The sequence below is a fragment of the Rhea pennata genome, chromosome 20 (genome assembly GCF_028389875.1).
Source record: "Rhea pennata isolate bPtePen1 chromosome 20, bPtePen1.pri, whole genome shotgun sequence".
Lineage (NCBI taxonomy): Eukaryota > Metazoa > Chordata > Aves > Rheiformes > Rheidae > Rhea > Rhea pennata.
In genome coordinates this window covers 5,146,250-5,161,088 of record NC_084682.1, presented here as the reverse complement: position 1 = coordinate 5,161,088, position 14,839 = coordinate 5,146,250, and the positions used below count along the sequence as shown (strand labels likewise).

Sequence of the window (14,839 nt, the reverse complement as noted above, 5' to 3'; positions counted from 1 at the left end):
TCTTCAGAGCAGATTCCCACTCTTTTCTCATTGACATGATGGTAGGATGCTCTTCCAGAGAGAGAGGAGTGGGAAACAAGAAGTCTGGATATCATGTTGAACCTACATTGGAAAAGAAGGCTATTTTATTGCTGTTGCTAAAATGGATATTTGTAGTTGGGCTTAAGAAACGTAACAGTCACCAGGTGAGTTTCAGGAAGCAATATTCCAGACAGTAAAAATAAATAACTATTGATAACAAGCGTAACTCCAGAGACATAGAGGTAGATTTTACATACTGATCAGTAGGGTGCTCAGACCAGTAAGCCCTGGTTCACAGAAGATTTATTTTTAAAATTGCAGGTCCAGTACTCTCAGCCAGAAAGGATTCTCAAACTGAAGTTAACCAGGAGTTTGAAAAAGCAAAACAATTGATGGATGGGATGCCATGGTCAGGTGACTGCTTGTGTCAGCTCTTTTCACCTGCTTTAGACTGTGTTTGGATATGTATTTAACAGTCTTTAAAAAGCCGTATCTTATATCATTTTAAAAGGTTTGTATACTTACACAGTACGTTTTATCTTTCATCAGGTGATCTTCTGACCTCTGACCTAAGTTTCAGGTATAGCAGCTATGGAGAGGGAATTCCAGAGGACTGGAATTGTGAGAACTCTAGATTTCCAGGTATTTGGTTACAAAGTTGTATGTTCACGTGGACACAGAGTGACTGGCAGTGTCTATACACATGCTGTTACTGTATACTGAGCTATAAGTTTTGGAGACAATACAAACACTGGTTCCTGAAGCTGACTTCAAGATCAAGAGAAGAGTAGGCTTGTCTCAGACCATGTAGAACTTGTCTCAGAAGGCAACTTTTGATATAAATGATTTCAGCTACATCACTATTTTCAGTGATGTAACCTGGTTGCATGATAGCATCTATGCTAGGCTGGAGCAAAAGACTGAAGAGATACTATTAGAAAGTATCAACAGATTAAGGCCTTTAGTTAGCATGGAGCAAGTCTGTATTCAGTCATAACTTCACTGGATAAGAAGTGCAGAATTCAGCCTTTCTTTGATATCTCTCATTTGGCTGGCTTTAGGGTAGCATTTAGCTTCCAGCAATGCACTGTGCTTCTGCCTTTCAGACTTGCGTCCAATCATGGCAGAGATTCAGAGCCGTGGTGCTTCTCACATTAGGAGTGCGTTTGATGAAAGTTGCCTCAACCTGCCGCAGTTTGTCCAGCTCATGGAGATGTTTGTTGGTAAAGGCACTTCTTTGCCTACTATGAAGAGGCTTATTGCATTTATCAAAGAAGAATACAAACAGACAGAAGAGGATAAAATGGAACAACTAAAGAAAGTAAATATTGATGAGTTTTGCTTATCCCATGTCCAAACACAAGAGACACTTATAAAGTCAGTTCTTAATATTATACTGGCAGAGCTATTCACTTGCAATCTTGCATTCTTTTGCCCTTTCATTTTCATATGGATTCACCTACTTTAGCCCTTAGCCCTAGAACTGATGACAGACAAATCCTGTGACAGGTTATCTGCCTGTTTCAGAGCTGGCCTCGGTGAGACAGCAAGTGGATAGTTAGCTGTGAAAGAGCTCAAAACGTTCTGTTCTCTAGCAGTCAAGAACCTGATGTCTGACCTACTGCACTAGCATGTACATATGAGTTTGTGGATGTTTTGGGGAGGAATATAAATAAGTGTGCTTGCTCTTGCACGCGTGTGTGGGTGTGTATGAATGGGTACATACGTCTTCATGTTTAAGTTGCAAGGAGCAGTTGCCATCTGTTGAATAAATACGCTTCTCTCCAGCAATATCCTCAAGCACTGCATCAGGATGCCCCATATCATTTCAGAGTGTAGATATATTTCTTGGTGGATCTGTCCATAGAAGTGTCTGTAGCTGCAGTTTTCTCAGACTGCTTTCTAGTTTCCCTTTGTGCTCCTGACCTAATTTGGATGAGATATTGGATTTGACAGCTCTGCTGTCTTCATGCTGAACACAATATACACTGCCACTGTTTTGGCCTTTGAGAGAATTCCACTCCGAGCCATTTATCACTGTGTGCTGTGCAAATGCTGGTTCTAAAAAAACAAGTTGCACATACAGTTTCTTGGAGCCCATACACTTCAGCACAGCACCAGCAAAACAGCAAGGTACAGAAATACAAGCTTTCAAATCTTTGGGCGTTACTAACCAGGCTCTGGTTGTTTTTGTCTGGGAAGATGTTTGTATTCTGGGAAACTGTCACTTACCTGAGTTAATCTCACGTTAGATCTAGCACAGGCTTCACTTGTTTGTTTACTGGAAAATAACCCTTTGCAATGCTGATTCTGTCTGGTAAAACTAACCTGTCAACTGTGTGTATTGTTTTCAGGTATCTCCTAGTTTTAATGATTCATCTGGGTGTCCAAGTTGTGTATTTATGGAATTGACCTGGCCAGCAGGGATTGTGTGATGAGCCTACTGCTGCAATTTTCATACTTGTGTAGAATCTGAGTATCAGTGTCCACGAATTATCAAAAACCAGCTGTTTCTCTGTTCTAGGTTCACCGCAGCTCTCTCTTGGCCCGACGGAAACTGCTTTTGGAGGCACTTTTTGAAAAGTGGGACAACAATGGATCTGGGTTTCTGGACCTGGAAGAGGTAGATGCTGTTCTAAGCACATTCAAAGAAGGAATGGAAAAAAAGGCCTTGAGGAATGGTAAGGAAACAGCTTTACTGTGAGAGAGGAACAATGTCAACACAGCAGGCCTTCAAGCATTCAATGACGGTACTAATGAAATTATAAGCAAGCAACAGAAATTTTTTGGTTTTGCAGGCATAATTGTAAGTGTACATGTATGAAGTATAAAATGAAAAGGAACTTGTTAATACATAGCTCTATGCCCTCCTTCTGCAAAAGACTGTTCTGAGAATTAGGTTCCCAGTCAGAGAGGTAGTCCAATGCTTTCGTGACATTGTGCCAAGTTGAAAATTTATTTCCTCTTTAATAAGCATTAAGTGTATGTAATATAGCAGTGAAAAATGCAAAAAAAAAAAAAAAAAAAAAAGCCTGGGGATATGTGTTTTGCACTTTTGGTATGGCCTGAGTTATATAGCTGGTTTTAATAGATATATTTTACTGAGCTATCTGCAGGAATGTCTCTTGCAGGAGAGAGCACCAGCTCTCCTTATAGGTCTCAAATGACCTTTAGTAATCCACACTGTTGCATAGATCTCATGAATTAGATAGCAACTTTGAGTCTCATTTCTCAGTTGGTTCATTTCTCTCAATAAACTTAGCAAATTTGGTCTTTGACTTGGGTCAGTCAGAAATGCAGCAGGTTCACCTAGACCTGTGTGGCAGCCTCATGTGTATTAACATGTGGGCATTATATGCTCTGAAATACTGCATTAGCAATTAAGAACATGTCTGTATTTGTGCTTGGGCAAAGAGGATAGGTTTTATTCATCTGAAATCTGGGGGAAAGTCTGCACTGAACACTGCTACCCTAGATGGTCCCTCCTTCCCAATGCTTCAGGTTTGTACATCTCTGTATTACTCACTCTGCTATGCATTACTGAAAATGCCTCTTTTTGGCAACCACCTGAATTTCATTATCCCTTAGCTCGCTTGAGGCAGCTGGAGGAGTGCAGGGCTGCTGGCATGCTATGGTCAGTTCTCTCCAGGCTGTACAACCACAGAAACTGGGTGGTTTACAGTTCTGCTATACTCAAGCTATGTCAGAACACACTACAGAAATATGGAAGGACATAGTCCCGTCTCTGAAGACCTCATAAAGTAAAGGATAAATAAATAGAAATATGGTATAGCAAAATCAATGCTACATAAAAAGCAACATAAAACTATTTCTAGCAGCCTCAACCTAATCTCTCAAAGCAATCATAGAACAAGAAGATTTGAAGGTGGAGCTTACAGACATTGCATTCCTCCTGGATGAAAGCACAGCGTGAAAAGTGGGTTGAAATATTTGATTTTCTTTGTAAGTGAAAAGTGTAACAATACATATATAGCGGGGCCAAATAATTCATTATGTTGTGCCTCGCTAATGAAGGGACTGATCCTCCCAGGTGCTTACAGTTCCTGTGAGAGCCTTCCAGGGCAGAACAGCTTTCTTTGTAGAGGGCAAACCTATTCTTAGCTAACTGGAGAACTAGCACCAACTTTACCTTTTCTTGCCCGCTGCTATATATGCTGGCATTATCCTGCTGCATCTCAAGTCCTTGCCCAAACTTCACACATCCCAAAAAACAAATCTAGTGACATTATCAATGAGAGATCAAAAGCGTTGTAAGAATGGTGCAGACAAATAGTAGTTCTTTCTGCACTCAGCTCAAGGAACAATTCATATCACTTGTGCACGCAGACCCACAAGGCTGGGACCGTGGCTGGATTCAGCATTGCAGACAAAAGAATTGATGCGTCTGGCAGTGCTACGGGTCAGATTCCCCTGTGGATGACCATAGGGAGCCCCTTCCTGCACCTTGTGCTCTCCTGTTAGAACTTTGGTCAACAAAACAATTTTTTTATTAAAATGTCATTTGAACCAAAACCAATCATTTTGGAAGACATTTTTTCTTTGGAAGAAAAAACACTGGGACTGAAGGGGAAAAAAAGTTCAGCTTCTCATGTATTTCTTTTTTCATCTCTTTCTTCAAAGGGAGGAAAAAGTGGAGGTCAAATCCAAACAATTGTATATCATCAGAAAATCCTCCATCCTAATTTTGCCAGAAAATCAGAAATGACATTAAAGAATTCAGAACATTCTTCAGATGATTACCAGAATAAGACAGCATTAACAGTCAGCTCGAGAATGAGTGGAGCTTGTTAGTCACTACTACACACCAATGCTACTGCTACAGCTAAAATCAATGATAAAATGCCCACTGATTTCTGAGGGGGAAGGAGGAGACTCTCAGCTCCTGTAAAATATGTTTTTTGTTTTCTTTTTTCTCACAGCAAGAGGCAATCAGGGCATCAGGCAGCTTCCTGCCAGTTCTTGCACATCGTTAACCAGATGATTTTCTATTAGCCTGTTCCTTACAGACTATTTTATGTATTGATCACAAATACTGCCTGCTTAGCAGCAAACTTCACAGTTCTACCTATATATCACTGATTGTTAGTTTGTTAGTAGGAAGTGACCTGACAAATAGTTCTCTTTCCTTTTCTTTAATTCTTTGAGTCCTGCAGGATTTGAAATCAGGATGCAAAAAAAATGATCAAAGTGTTAGTCACTACAGTGTTCAGGAAAGGAATTGCCAGAGTCGTGATCAGGCAAGCACAGCTATAGGCAGAGTACTTGGTGAATCCCAGATTTCCAAAGCCAGGAAGCTGACCTGCAACTTCCAAAGACTGTACAAGAGCACCCCCATGAGTCCAAGATCTACAGCAAAGGAAGGAACATAATCAGATCTTATAAAAACTGTTATGGGGGCAAACAATTCAGAAAATCTCCTGTTAGACTGGCTTCTGATTTAAGTAGTAACTGAATGGAAACTGATCCAGTGAATGTACGTTTTCATGCTCAGCCTTTTAGGATTCCAAAACTAGGAAGAGCCTTATTTGTCTTCAGGACTTCTGGGAAAACTGGAAGTTTGTGAACTAGTAGAATTGAGTAGATACAGTAGATACACGAAAGCAATTCTTGATCATCACAATTAGATCCTTGTTGCATTCCTCCTTTCTCCAAGGGAAAAGGAAACTCTGCCAACCCTTTCTCCTGCAACTTATTTGCCCGTATTTGGGCCAGGTCAGCTTCATTCCCTAGGATATGAAAAACAGGATTGGAGCATGGCTCCACACCTCTGGCTTTTGCCAATGAGAAAGAGTAGCCTCCATGCAGTGATCCTTACTCCTTCATTCCCCTGGGAGTTAACAGACTCTGTGATGCTTTAGATATTTTTCAAACAAATTCAATCTTCTAAACCCAGCCACTTTTGCTAGCTCTTATTCAGGTGTTCTTGTTCTTTTTGCTCCACATGCATATCTCCAGGTGATTCTCAAACATTATTGTCCCATCTGTTGCATGTCCTCAATGAGGCTTTCATTTTCTTTGATCTTCATTTATGAGATTTAGCACAGTACAAATAATTCATCACAGGCACCCAAAGCAGCGTAATTAAGAATGATGGTTACTTTGGAAGGCTTCAAAAGAAAAATATAATTTCTGCAAATTTTGTATATAATGGAAAATTCAGGAATAAGAATGGTTTGTGAAATCATCTGTAGACTCTGACATTCACATTTTTAATGGGAATGGTTAGTAGTTTTGCTGTAAGATTTTGGCTAATATTGAAGCATTTCTACCTGCATCCCAGTCCCACCAGCCCCTCAAATGTCCATGAAGTTTGGTTCTACTGAAAAGGTGCCTCTGATTTTTCATATCTCCAGGCACCTGTCCCATTTTCTGTTGATCTTTATTGTTTAGGTATCTTGCAGAGGTGTAAAAGGGGCTCAGGAGCAATTTGCAGGTTTCTTTCTCAGAGTATGAGGCTGGAGGCACTTAGAGGAAAAGGTACATCCAGCCTTGAAACTGGAGATTACCTGTCATGATGACAATTTAAGTTCAGGGAATAGCTGGAAGAAAACCAGAATGAGGGTCTGGAGCATTCCACCTGAAGCCAGTTTAGGGGAAAAGCAAAATATATTATAGATTGTATAGAGATTACATAGATTGTCCTTGTCTTATTTTCTGTTTCTTCTACTAGCAAAGAAACACCTTTGCTCACATTACCCACAGCCAAGCAGAATGGGGAAACTGTCCCCACAGACATTCCAGACTTACCTTGAATTGGTGGTTTCTGAGTTAACTGGAGATGAGGATGAAGTCATTGATAACTTGGTGGAGTTTCTGACCACCAGTGTGGAACGAAGTCACGTGGAGCACCTGCGACGCTTGGCGAGGAGGAAATGGCTGCATAGTATCGAACAAGCAGCTGAGACCAGTGGAGCAAGCATGGAACCAGTTTACAAAGCAGTGTTTAAGGTCCTCTCCCAGGTATGTACCCCAGGAAGCATGAGAGTGTTTTCAGTTATGGATAGTGACACTGTCTTCAGACCCTGTTGCATTTGAGTGGAACTCTCAGATACCATGAGAAATTGGTCTAAGGCTGGATTTCCTTGTGCTTTTCTGAGCTTAGCTCAGGCTCAGGAGAGCCAGTGGTTATCCACAGAAAGAATCACAAGTCAGATTTGAGACACAGGAATTCTTATCCATGCTTTGCCAACAAAGAATACCTTTCATGAATACTTGCTGTCTCACATTTTGGAGACCTGATTAGTGTCAAATGTCAAAATCCACAATTTTAGCTTTAGAGCTTCTGAGAGGAAATGCAACAGATTTAGTCTGTGACAAAGATGAATAAGTTGTAGTGGGAATAGTTTCATTTTTTACTTCCAGATGCAACTTCAGATATTTGTCCTGACCATTAAAGCCCCCTTCAGAGCAAAACTTCTCTCCCTTTTCTGTAATGTAGTTATTGAAGCATTTTTATAATATTGTCCAGATCTGGAAAGGCAACAACTCTGGCACTTGCTTGTCTGTTGTTCCAGAAGAATATCCCATTGGAGATTAAATCAATAGGAGTTTTGCTTAGGCACAGATTATAATTATAAATTATTTTTAGGTGAACTAGCCTCTGCTAGCAGTAGCAAAAATGAAATCCGTTCTCCCTGTCAATCAAAATATGTGGTGTTTTTGCTTGTAATGGAGTATTCAGGTCAGATGCAATCACAGCATAAACATACATATGTCATGCAGTTGGTGCATGACATATAAAATCAGTGACCTAGAACAGCAGATCAGCATAAATGAGACAAGTGATAAGTGCATGAAATAAGAGTAATGGCCAATGGCTAATGTACATAATGTAATGGGAAACATCTGGTTGCTAGGATGCGGAAGCCCATGGGGATAACAAGAGGATCAGTGCATATATTGCCCTTTTGGAAGAGAACCAGGTCTCACCAGAGCGAGGACGGATTCTCCTACGCTGTGTAGCATGTACTGCAGATGATGCTCCGTATGTCCTAAATCAGATACTTTACAGAGATGTAGATGGAGTAAGGTAAGGAAAGCTGCAGAGAATGGTTCCTTTTTCTCAAAAAATATGTGGAATGTAAGGGTACCAGGCAGTGGTTTGGGGTGTGCTAGAAATGCAGGTTGACAGGGTACTCCACAGAAGAACTTCCCTCGGGGCCCACTGTGGAATGATTCATTATCATATATGTTATTATAATTTACACGGTCTACTTATAACTGCTCTGTGTGGGATTTCACTCCTTTCCTTAGGGAGATTAGCTCACAGTCTAATAAGTCTCATCCTTTAGCTAATGTCTATTATATTCACCCTTCCTTTTTCCTCCTTTAAAATTAATTCCATTACAGCATTTTATATCCACTGGATATTTTTTGAGAACAATGCCTTTTCTTCCCTAATATTTACAGTGTAAACAGCTTTTCTGCCTCTTTACTTCTTGTTTCCATAAGTTAGACACATTTATCTCTTTCTTTAAATCTTGCCTCTGCTCTCACTTCTGAATTCCTTTTCATTACACTCATTAGCTGATGTTTTTACAATGACTTGAGGATGAAAAGAGCCTTATTTATTGCCACTGACTTTGAGATGCAAGTAGTAAATGCAGTATTTCTAAGTGTGGTTAGAGTAAGGAGCTAACACCTTCCTTCTCTGATGCCTAATGAAGAAGAGTTCAAAGCTGTCTTTTTATTTTGCTAAATATTTTCCACTACTTTTACAAAGCTCCTCATAAGCTATTTTTTTTAGCTTTTTAGCTGTTGAAGAGGGGAAGCCAATCCATGTTCCAAAAGTTCAGCTCCATGGAAACATCCACTTCTGGAACTATGACCGCCCAGCTGAGGAGAGAAGAGGTTCATTCCTGGTACTGCCGTTGCAAGATGCTCGCTGGAGAGTCTTTGGAATTCTAGGACTTGATACACTTCGGGACAAGTGTGAGAAAACCATCTTTCTGACCCATGAGATCAGTTTCTATCAGGTAAGCACCATGAGAAGGCATTTCATAGACTACTCTTCAAAAAACTGGGTGAGGACCATGTGAATTTTACAGGCTTGCTCTGAGTAGATGAAGATGTACATCTCAGAATGGAATCCCTTTTTACTGTTTGTGGTGAAACTGGTATGTGCAGAACACCTTATTAGTATCTTGCTTATTACCACTTTACCTGTAATTGAATATCAGATTTCACCTTCTCAGTAGTTTATTTAAGCTTCTCCTGCAGATTTGACTAGTAAATTAACTGCAGATTTGTGCAAAGCCCAAAGAAAGTAGCATTAATTTACCCTGGACCTAATATTTGTGTTTGTTTCCGTAAAGTGTCATGAAATTTCACTTTTTACATGGTGGATTAATTATAAACAATGGCTGTTCGGATTTCTTTAGAATGCTAGAACTCTCTTTAGAATCAGCCTCATTGTGTATGCATCATCTGAACAGCAGGGAGCGCAGTAAGCCAACATTAGCAAAAAATTGGTTCTTTCCGCTAAAAAACAACTTTGTCTAGTTTAAGATTTGGCTGTGACGAGGGTGCTCTACAGCCTCGGAGCCTTATTTGATATGGGACATTTCATTGTAGCTTTTTAGCATTACAAGTTCTGATTTAAGTAACTTGTTACAACCATTTTACTTCATTTTGCTGCCTGAACATTTCCCCAGCTTAATCCCCAAGTCATATGGAAATGTCTGGCTCATTTGGAGTATTCTACTTTCACAGGGAGTTTCTCATACATTCAGCAAAGCCTACCACCATGTCTGCGCACTGGAAAATATTCTGCAAGTGACGCTCACTGCTCTGGACTGGTTGTATCCAAGAGCACCCAACATCCACACTGTTATTACGTATCTGATGGAGCCTGGCCAAGATAAGGTATGCAGGGTAGCGCAGTGAAAAGGGAGGGCTGGGGCTGATGGAGCTACTTTGGCATTTCTAGCTGCCTATCATTTCCTAGCAGCTTTTTCATCAAAACAGAAACCTATATGAGGTTTTTGTGCCTGCTTATGCATCAAAGGGGCAGTACAAATAGAGAGAGAAGGTTCCCTCTTTAAAGAAGACTACTCTTCATTCTTGTCCTCCTCCCATTTAAAACATCTCAGCACTACTCCTACAGTAGCCATTTCTCCGTGGGAAAAGGGAATATTCTTCTGCTTTAGTGTTTATGGCTGCATAAAAGTGAACAAAGCAAAACCGCACACCTACGCAGAAGTACATCCAGCAACTGGCTTACCAGCATTGCAACTCCCTGCTAAAGCTCTGCTAATTTGGCCCTCCACAAAGGAAACTTTGTGGAGATTCTACGTGTGCCAAAAAGGCATAGAATAAAGAAGATAATTAACATCCTAGCTCTTAATGTTAGCAAACAAGATGTAAATACAACTCCAGAAGTAGCTGCTCCCAGTTAGCTTGTAAGGGCAGCCCACATCCCTGCAGATCATATTCCAGTTATTCAGCAGGCACTTGGGCCCTGGGAAGCTTGTCAGTTCACATAAAAGTGAGTTAAGACAAAAAGCAAGTGTATGGATTATTTAGGACTGATCCTGTGTCACTGAAAAGTCTTTATGACATCTTCTGCAACCATAATTCATCTGCTTCCTCTGATAAGCAGGATTTGTGTTGGCAGCATTCTGTTGTCATTCTAGGCTTTGCTCTGTCCCTTTGTTAGCTGCCTGATAGCCAGGCCTTTTGCTCCCCTCTGTCCTTTTCATATATCAAGGTATGCTAAAATGAACATGACATGAGAAAGAGGTCTGTAAAAGGATATGAAAAAGAAGGGTCCATAGGAAACCTCTTCCCTGACCTGTGGCTGTTCCTCAGCCTGGGAACAGATTAAATAGTCTGGCTGAGGGAGGTCCAGGGCACATTTTTCATGAATCTTGAGCAATATACTTTGGGAATAAAACCAGACATTGTTGGAAGATATCTTTAAACCATCCCATTGCATTTGAATATAAGTGGGAGCTTTCCTCTGAGAAATAAAGCTTTCTCTCTCTCCAAGCTTCAGAATTGCTGTTCCTTTCAGAGATGAAGCTAAACCTCCTGTCTCTCTAACAGACATATGACTATGCTCTGCGGAAGGTGATTACTACAGATCATTCAGGGCAAAGAGAAATTCATACCTCTCCAGTTCTTCTCCTCAGAAAAGAGAACCTTTTAAGGTGGGTACTGCACCTGCAAACTAACCTGTTACTTCTGGTCCTAGATTATAGCCTGTATCAGGCACAATACACATTACATAAAGCCCATGGGAATGCAAGCCTACAAGGGTATCTGCCTATAGCTCTCTTACCACCATGGCATCTGGTGTGTGTATGCATGTGATACTGACTTATGAGGTGGTGATGTACATTTTCTTTGAGGTTAGGACTGTAAAAACTTAGATTCTAATATAGTGCTTACCTGATGAGCTGCCAAGCAAGCTCTATGCCTGTTGTGAAAGGTCTGCAAGATCAGAGCCTATACTGTAGCATTTTGCTCTTTAATCTGTCTTTTTTCCTGGCTATATTAGTCTCATTTCCTTCAACTATCTTTTTCCTTCAACTGCCAAGAACCTCACAGACTTGTCTTTAAACACATCCTCCTTGTTGTCAAGCTTGGTTAACAGTCATTTGCTGTTAGAGCAGATGTTTTTACTTCTTACAAAATTCTATAGAACAAATGTCAACATGGTTACAAACAGGAAGCTGTTTTTAAAGCAAGACTACAACTTAATATGTGTTTGTTAAACTCTTATGATTTTTAACAATTGCCTGAGTTAAGCAGTATTGTGCTCCAAAATGCTATTTTCACCTCTCTTTATGTGGCCTGAATGACACTTAAATCTGTTCAAAGTTAAGCTACAATAAGCAACTGATTTAGTAATATAAATACCCTTGTCTCAACAAGAGATGAATGGCTTCCTACTAAAATGTGCTACATAAGTACCAAAAAGACTGGAATTACAAAATGTAGGACATATTTTTCTCTTTACTTTCATTTTAGAGATTACCTGTTTAAATGCACAGACAGTTCACAGGTCATTGGTACTTATGTCTGTGGGGAACACCACTTTGCAATACCTCTCCGTGATCTATCAGGACATGCTCTTGGAGTATTAGATCTAAGTATGGGACATCACCAGGAATTACCACCTCATGAACATAAAGACCTGCAAAAAATGCTAAAGATGGTCCAAGCTGCCTGCTCTGAGATATTGAAGATGTCTTCAGGGGAAACAGAACCAGTCTATGTACTAGGTATTGTGCATACAGAGCCAAACTCCTTTTTTTTTTTGTGGGGATGAAATTAGGTTTCTCAGTAATACTACACTTGCAATATCATTCATACAAGTGTGAAAAGACAAATATAAACCTTTGGTACATACAATCTACTGAGCAAGCCTAAGTACTTAGCAGAGTACAGTTAAGCAGAATGTCTAAACTGTGGCTTAGGTTCACAAGGTGTTTTACTGCCTTTGGGTATCTCGCATTTCCTCCTCAGAACTGTCCAAGTAAAATCAAAAGAATTTGACTGTCACAGCTCCAGAATTACCTGCATCCCTGAACCCTTCATGGTCTCAAGACCCTTGCTCATTCCTTAGGCCTTTGTCTGACACAGTGCGAAACCTGCTTGCTGTGCCAGGATGTGCGTGTCAGGTTTCCAAACCAGGGTTAGATCTTGATACCATTTATCTTTTCTGTTTGTCTGGACTGTGCAACCAGAATGAGTCTCTCCCAGCAGAGCTGTATTACTTGCACTGTGGGAGGCTGTATTAATTACTTCCTTGGTGACTCCAGTTTTCCTGGGGACACAGTGGGTCTGATAACACTTATGGCCCCTGTGCAATTCCCTTGGAATATTCTGTGTTCTCAACACATCACACTTAAGTTACAGTGAGTTTAGTCTTCTCAAGCACATCTGCATTTTGAAATGATTCACAGAATACTTGGGCTGTGTGAAAAACAGCCACTTAGTTAATAAGAGAAAGAGTTAATCATAAAAAGGGCAGAGCCTTTCAGTCAGTAGCATGTCTTGAGTAGCAGATGTTTATTAGCAGTTTCTTGAAAGGTTGGCTTGTGATTCCAGAGGCAGAACATGCAGCAAGTTTGAGGCATACAGGGATTCTTTTCCACCGGTTCATGCTGCAGGACCTGCGTGAGTGTGTCCAGAAACTTAAAGCTGAGGACTTTGCTGAAATAAAGAGCTATGTAGAACCTCCAACTCTGGTACATAACATAGTAAAGGCCGTGCTGTTGCTTTTCTATCCAAACTGGAAGGAGAAGATTGAGAACTGGAGTCAGTGTATACTGGTGAGAATTTGAAGTGTTGAGGCATTTTTTCTGTTCTTCTGCCCCCAAGAAGATAAAATGGAATTTGCCAAGGGTGGATAGGCAGTGAAATAATTTGATGCATGTCACACAAAAAGGGGTGGCCAGTTTAATAAACCAGATTTTTTTTTTTTAAGTGGAGAATAGGCAAGTGAACACTGTAGGTATGTTCATGCATAAGTAATGACCAGATAAAGTCACTTAAAAAACTGCATTGTAAATACAGTTGTTGATAGAAAAGAATTGGACAACAGAATTTGGAGAGATTACATCCATTGAGACACAGTGTTAAGGAGCTGTTATATATGGTAAAAATATCCATATAACAGACATAAGTCTATAGTTATTCCATATCTGCCTAAATGCAAAATGAAGAATATGATTTGTAGTCAATTTCTAAACATTGGAGGGATATCCTTCTAAATTAAGCATAAATGAATACTACGTATTTTTCCATCCTTGCAGACCTTATCCTTTCAATCTCCCATTTCTTCTATTTATCTTTTCTAGAAGTTCTACCTACAGATATCCTATATGCTTGACTTAGCCATCTTCAATTCTGTAATGCTCTTAAATTTTTCACCACCACCTGACTCTGTTCTCTGCATTGCAGAAACTTGATGACAATTTGATTCAGAAGATTTACTACTTTGATCCAACCGCTGCACCTGCACAAGTTCAAGCAGAAGTGCTGCTGGACTGTATCACCGGTAAATATCCTGAACTTTGTGGGGTTACCAGACATAGCTCATCAATGAAACTGATTCAGCATTCAACTGAATGCTTTTAAGGTGCTTGTTTCAGAAACTAACTTGGGCTTCTCAATAGATTGAATCACAGATAATCCTAAATGTTTGCACTCTTTTTCAGTCAATAAAGGTCAATCCCTTAAATTTACTACCAAAATTCATTGCCTTAAGAAAAGGGGAACAGATCAGCTTTGAGATCTATAAAAAAGGTGACCTCACTGTAAACCTATAGATAACATATTAAGAGTGATGGTTCTTTTGATGAGCAATCTGTTCTGCGTACTTCAGACTGCGCTGCCCTGCACTAGGGACTTGCGCATAGTTCCACTCTTAGGGATGATCTTCTCTGCTTAGTATGGTAGAATCACTGGTCACAATTTTGACTTTGACTTTTGCAGTTATAGCTCTTCTTTGTTTCAGGTATACCTAGAGCAGACGTGTGGAAGCATGGCTCTGTTCTGACTGAATACCTGTATGACTGGGTAGGCACCTGCTTGTCACTGGTAGCGCTCACAAAGTGCCTTCATGACACCAAAGCTCCATCTTCAGCCACTGTGATACCAAATTCTAAAGTTAAATCATTCATTTTCTCATATAACTCTAGTGATTCTGATAGTTAATATTTTTCATTAAATTAACTGTTGTTTTACATTTGTTCTGCATTGCTACTAAATATTTTTGTTAAGATGGTAGGTAGGAAGCCTGTTAGGAATTTTAAAGAAAACTTTCTAAAATATTAAAGGGAACAAT

General features: G+C 40.0%; 1 protein-coding gene across 1 annotated transcript in view; it reads left to right on the top strand.

The window, feature by feature from the left end:
• EFCAB5 (EF-hand calcium binding domain 5) overlaps nt 1-14,709 on the top strand; it is a 39,104-nt gene extending 24,395 nt beyond the window's left edge. Inside the window, exons 11-21 of the mRNA XM_062592817.1 lie at nt 1,128-1,342; nt 2,546-2,702; nt 6,713-7,002; nt 7,899-8,071; nt 8,789-9,017; nt 9,754-9,906; nt 11,089-11,192; nt 12,016-12,269; nt 13,099-13,322; nt 13,954-14,050; nt 14,510-14,709. Coding sequence (XP_062448801.1) covers nt 1,128-1,342; nt 2,546-2,702; nt 6,713-7,002; nt 7,899-8,071; nt 8,789-9,017; nt 9,754-9,906; nt 11,089-11,192; nt 12,016-12,269; nt 13,099-13,322; nt 13,954-14,050; nt 14,510-14,709 — 2,096 coding nt within the window. The remainder of the gene's footprint in view (nt 1-1,127; nt 1,343-2,545; nt 2,703-6,712; nt 7,003-7,898; nt 8,072-8,788; nt 9,018-9,753; nt 9,907-11,088; nt 11,193-12,015; nt 12,270-13,098; nt 13,323-13,953; nt 14,051-14,509) is intronic.
• The last annotated feature ends 130 nt before the right edge of the window (nt 14,710-14,839 follow it).